This window comes from Myotis davidii, unplaced genomic scaffold, assembly GCF_000327345.1.
Source record: "Myotis davidii unplaced genomic scaffold, ASM32734v1 scaffold199, whole genome shotgun sequence".
Taxonomy (NCBI): domain Eukaryota; kingdom Metazoa; phylum Chordata; class Mammalia; order Chiroptera; family Vespertilionidae; genus Myotis; species Myotis davidii.
The window spans coordinates 2,342,349-2,348,348 of NW_006290680.1; the positions used below are offsets into that span (position 1 = coordinate 2,342,349).

The following is a 6,000-nucleotide window of genomic DNA, read 5'->3' on the forward strand; positions in this document are numbered from 1 at the left end:
GAGGAAGTTGCATGACCCAGAAGCCTCAGCTTACTCTCCTGGAAATTACTTTGTGAGGTTGTGGTGCTAGTTCAGGTCATGCGGAAACAGAGGAGGTGATGAGTAATTCTTAGGTTGCTGTCAGCCCTTCTTGCCTGGCTGACTTTTACTCACAGATAAGGCAGCACTGTGTTTCCTCCTCCAGGAAGGCCTCACTGATTTTCCTTTGTGCCTCCATAGGCCCTGCTCTGTGCGGGTCTCTTTTCTAATCTGACTCCCTCATCAGACTTGAGTCCCTTTTAAGGTCTGTGTTCCCAGCGCCCTGTGGAGGATCGGCTCAGTGCTCAGGGAATGAACCCTAATGCGCGGGAAAGGCTGAGTGCTCAGGTGCAGAGTAGACACAGACACACTCACACACAGGCTGGAGATGACTGTTCAGAGCTGCCATCTCCTGTGCGCTTTCCTGGAAGGGCCAAGGTGGCCGAGACCATGTCTATTGGGACTAAAGCTCCAGCCCCAGTTTCTGACAACCTGTGGGGCCTCTGTTAGCCAGGGTCGAGGAATTCAATGTAGGGAGTTGGTCACACAGGTGATAAAGGAGCTGAGGAGCCAAACAGGGAACAGTGGGGCAACCAGAGGTCAGCAACAGTGGGAGGCTGCGACCACCCCTAGAACGAGCAGACAGTGGGAGACACATGCTGCCAGGGCCCAGGAGCTTGGACACCTGTGGAGGCCAGGCCTGTGGCAGCCTGACTGACAGGAGCTGGGGCCATGGCAGGACGCAGCCACTGCTGGAGCTGTCACCCAAGGCTGAGAAAGAGGAGAAGACATAGGCTGGCTTCTCCTCTTCACCCTCCAATCTCCCTTTAGTGCTTGCCATGCAGGGGTCAAGCTCACTTCTTTTCCTGCATATCTTTCTCTCTCTCTCTCTCTCTCTCTCTCTCATATGCACACACACAGATACACAGACACACACATTCACATAGAGAGACACACACTCATACAGACAGACACACACTCATACCAACAATATAAAGCAAAACAAGGAAGCACAAGCAATAGATCGAAGGGCAACAGGCAAATGAGCAACACAAAGCTAATGCTTGTAGAATTAACAAGTCATCTGGTTTGAAAGCATTTTCTAGCTGATCTATAAAACACTTGCGAGTCCGAGGAACCCCGGTGGCTCTCTGAGCCCTTCACCAAGGCCCTTGGCTGCCAGCTGAGGTACTGAGAAGCCTGGCTGGAACCAGTCACCCTGGGTGTCCACCTGGCCCCGAGGTCATACCCCCCTTTGCTCCCTTTCCCACTCCCTGGGCGCCTGTCTTGGCCCTGATTGTATTAGTTCCCTCCTCAATAGTCTCTGGACACTGAAGCGCCCCTTTCCTATTCGGTGTCCTGATCCCAGCCTCTGATCTCTCTCACCCCTGGAATACGCCAGTCATCCCAAAGCTCAGCTCTGACTGGTCACCTCCTGGATCAAAGCCTTTCCATTGCGGTTTCTTGCCTGCAGGATAAAGCCCGATTCCTAAGGTTGGCCCTAGACCGCCCATGGCCTAGCTCCAACCATATTTCCCACTTCTTCCATTTCGGAGTCTGCTCCCCTCGAACTGAGCAGGGGCATATCCACACTCCAGCTGCTGCATCTCAGCTCGGCTGTTCTCTCCAACCAGGGACCATCTTCCTCCTCTTTGCTTTCCAATGCTACCGGTGCTTGAAGCTTTGGTTCACACCACATTTTGCATTCCTGATGGAAGAAGCAATTCCCCCCCACCTCTGAACCCCTGTAGCATTTTATCTGAACTTAAGACTCAACCACTTTCTAGCTCGTTCTGAAATGATTGATGGGCACAGCTTATCTTCCTGCTAAGGTTTTAGAGGGTAGGACCATGGCATCTTAAGCTTTATGGTTCCCATAGCCTCCAGCACACAGTAGGCACTTTTAAATTCTCGTTGTCTAAATGGCTGTACCTTCAAATGAATGAATGGATGAATGAATGGATAAACAGACATGCATACAAATGAGTCAGTGGTGAACAAACAAGACTGGCCTTTGTCCTGGGGGCCCACAGAGCAGGCTACTCCAGCCCGCCTGAAGGTAGGCAGCTTTAGGTGGAGAGTTAACATGGGTCACGCTAATTTCACAAAGCAGGGAGGAGCCAGGCGGCTCTGGACATGTTCTGGGAAGGCCACCTCTGGGGGAGAGTCAGGGGACAGCCACAGATTTTGAGCCTACGGTAGTCAACCCCAGCCCCTGGCTGCCCAGCCCACAAAAGCACTCACATCAATGTAGTTGGCGTTGATGTAGTCGGAGTGTGGATCTCCATCCAGCACCAGCAGCCTCACTCGGGAATGGTCATCTGCAGGGGGGTTCGGGGGGGAGGGGGAGAGAGAGAGAGAACAAATAAGAGAATGAATGAAAAGACACCATCAGGTGAGGAGCCAGCCCTGCCCTCTGTTAGAGCCACTTTTGTTAATTACTGCACACTTGACATCATGAGACTTTTGCACAAAACTTCTCATGTAACCCACCAGCTACCCTCAGTTATTGTCCTCATTTACAGATGAGGAAGCTGAGGCCTGGGGAGATTACTATGCCCTAAAGAGGACCTGTATCTTCTCTTTTTCCCACCTATCGTCCTGATGGCTTTGTCATTACCACCTAGGTGAGTCTTAGTGATTTTATCTTAAAACTAGAGGCCTGTTGCACGAAGAGATTCATGCAATAGGCCTTCTTTTCCCCTGGCTGCTAGCACCAGTTTTCCACCGGCACCCGGCACCCAGGCCTTCACTCTGGCCGGGCTCCAGCTGGAGCCGGCCCCAGGGCCATGAGGCTTCTGCTGCTCTGCCGGCCCCAAGACCTTGAGGCTTCTGCTGCTCCGCAGGCCCCGGGGCTGTCAGGCTTCGCTCCACCACTTGGAGCCTACATATGCAAATTAACCACCATCTTTGTTAGGTTAATTTGCATACACGCCTGATTGGCTGGTTAGCATAGTGAAGGTACGGTCAATTTACATGTTTGTCTATTATTAGGTAAGATGGGGATGGAAATACCTTCTCCATAGACAGTGCAAGGGAGACTACATGAAAAGTCTCGGGAAGCGAGATGTGTGGATGGGGATTAATGCGCTTCATTTTCATGCTTGTTTAAAAACAGCAAATTTACCTATTTTCCACTTGGGCACAAATTGCTTTTCTTTTGCCTCTTGGAGTATTGCTGCAAATAGATTGTCGGCCACATACTGCTATCAATACTATCATTCGAGCGGAGCTGACTAAATCATTATAAAAGAGGTCATCAATAACTGAAAACCGTGTCACAGAGCATACCATTCCAAACACAATCTAGGCATAAACAAGATTTGCAGGCTTTGGTCGATGGCACGCTGGCTTCAAATAACACCAAATAAAAACCATTAAAAAAAACAAGTACAGCAGAAGAATCAGACGAATCTTTTACAATTAAGTAAAGTGAGCTCCGCTATAGACACAGACACATGCAATCAGACCGCCCTGGCTGGGTCTGGCTGGGAGGAGGGGCTCAGCTGGCTGCCCAGGTCACTGTGCAGGTCCCTGAATGACTGGACATGACTCTAGGGCAGGGCTAGGGTTCCACATCAGTGGGTGGCAGAGCTTTGAGCATCCCCAGGGCCCCATGCGGCAGGTCCTCATGGTGCTCGGTGACTGTATGAATGGATGACCTCACTGGACCCTGACAGTGATGCTGGGAGAGAAGCAGGATGGGTGCTGTTAGCCCATGATACAAACAAGGAAACTGAGGCTCACAAGGACTCACTGGCCATGGGCAGGGGGAGATGGAGCTTGGAAGAGCAGGGTCCTCTCAACTCTAGGTCCAGGTCCTCCAGACTCCAAAGAGGGGTCTATGTGGATATGAGAAACCACTTCAAGTGTCCAGAGCAGAAGGAATTAACGATAGAGACGTGGTCACCTGGGTGATGGACACGTTGAAAAGCCAAATAGAAGAAGGTGAAGAAACTCAGAGGCCAGTATGGTGTCTCCTTAGGCATGCCTCCTGAGGGACCGTGGGGCAGAGGGAGGAGGTGGAGGTCCTGGAGCTCCGGGGCTGGGGCACCTGTGGGGACCGTAGCTGCAGTGGCTTCTTTGGTGAAAGCTGTAGAAAAGTTGGAGCCTGTGGTTGGGACAGACGGGGAGAAATACTCCTCCCCGGCCTCTTCCTTTCTCCCACATTCCAATCTCCCACCGGTACCTGCCATTGGCCAAACCCAGACAGAAGCCAGCCACCCAGAGACTGAGAAATGCAACCTGCAGAGTCAGCTCTCTCTAAGCAAAAAGTGAGCGGGAGCAGGCACGGAATGGGTCCCAGGATGAACACACAGGCCCAGGACTGGGCAGCATACCACGCCCTAGCCATTAATTCACTAACTAATTCATTAATTAAAACACTATTCATTCAGCATCTGCCATGTGCCAGCAGGGTGCTAGGCACTGAGATATACTGGATGCCACTTCAAAAAAAATACTATATTTTTATTGATTTTAGAGAGAGGAAGGGAGAGGGTAAGACAGATAGAACATTAATGATGAGAGAATCATTGATTGGCTGCCTCCTGCATGCCACACACTGGGGATTGTGCCCATAACCCAGGCATGTGCCCTTGACCAGGAATTGAACTGTGACCTCCTGGTTCTTTGGTCGATGCTCAACCACTGAGCCATGCTGGCCAAGCCTGGATGCTGCCTTTTTACTCATCATGGGGAAGAGTTCCAGTGGGAGCTAGTAAGGGAATAGGTGGGAGGTCTAAGTCACTCCTTTGGGTGGCTGGGGGAGTGGGGTGTGAAGGAGTCTGAAGCTAACCTTTATGGAGGTAATGACAGGTACCAGAGACTTCACATCCATGACCTTAATCCATCATTTATTCCCCCAAATAGCTGAATAGGTTATTGTAATAATACCATTCTGATGTAGTGTTATTATTCATTCCGTTTCACAGATGCAGAAATTGAGGCTCAGAGAGATTAAGCAAGTTTCCCTTGTTACACAGTTTGTAAGTAGCAGGGCTGAGATTCTATCCCAGGCCTGTCTGACCCTGGACCTGGTTCCGTCCACACGATGTGTAGTCCCTGGACTCTTTACATCTCCCAGGCCCCACTCCTGGAGTCCGTGCAAGTGCTTGGTCCCCAACCCCTCAGTATTCTAGCCCAGAGAGGGGAACTTCCTGCAGGACAACCCACCCAGCAGGGGTCACATAGGGCCCAGCATCGAACTCTAAGCTCGGGCTGTTAAGCTTTGTCACCAGAGGCTACAAAATCTGTAAGCCTTAAAAAAGTGAAAATGCATATTGTGTTTTCACTCATTGGTCTCACTAATGACTTATCGATTCAAAAATCTCCTTTACTTACTGAGTTATGCTCCAGGGGTCTACAGCACTGGGAACAGAGATTCTGGTATAAAATGTTGAAAGGTAATTTTCTTTAATATATAATGGAACTTAAAATCTGAAAGCCAAAGCTATTAAAAACAAAAACAAAAGGAAACAAACGTACTTCGTTCAATATTATTAAAGATGAACGTTGCCTCTAACTGCCAGATGATGGGGTTTGCCAACCTTCATTCATTGAGCACCTACTATGTGCAGGCTTGTTGAGGGGATTCAGAAAGTGTTATGGAAGTGATGCTCAAGCATAAGGAGTATCAAGCATAAGGGGACAGACTGCACTTAGAAGTGAAACCTCAAGATCTAAAAATAGAGAATAGAGGGCTTTGTGGAGCAATATATGAATGAGGAATTAAAAGTGAGTAAGACTGTCCAGTGGACAATGAGGAAGGTCTTGCCATCAGAGGGACCTGCAAGGGGGAAGGCAGAGCTCCTGAAAAAGCAGGCACACTGTGAGCTGAGGAGTTCCTGTCTTGTAAATGCAGAGTGTGAAGGGATTAGCAGTAGGAGAGGAGACGGAGGAGGTGGCAGGGCTAGATGACAGAGGGCTCGCCACGCCATACTTGGATGCAAGTAACCATTCCCTGGGGTCGGCAGGGCGTCC

At 50.0% G+C, this 6,000-nt stretch overlaps 1 protein-coding gene across 1 annotated transcript in view; it reads right to left on the bottom strand.

Annotated features, from left to right (window-relative positions):
• PTPRT (protein tyrosine phosphatase, receptor type T) overlaps positions 1-6,000 on the bottom strand; it is a 720,009-nt gene that overhangs the window by 48,853 nt on the left and 665,156 nt on the right. The window contains exon 19 of the mRNA XM_015563947.1: positions 2,263-2,339. Coding sequence (XP_015419433.1) covers positions 2,263-2,339 — 77 coding nt within the window. The remainder of the gene's footprint in view (positions 1-2,262; positions 2,340-6,000) is intronic.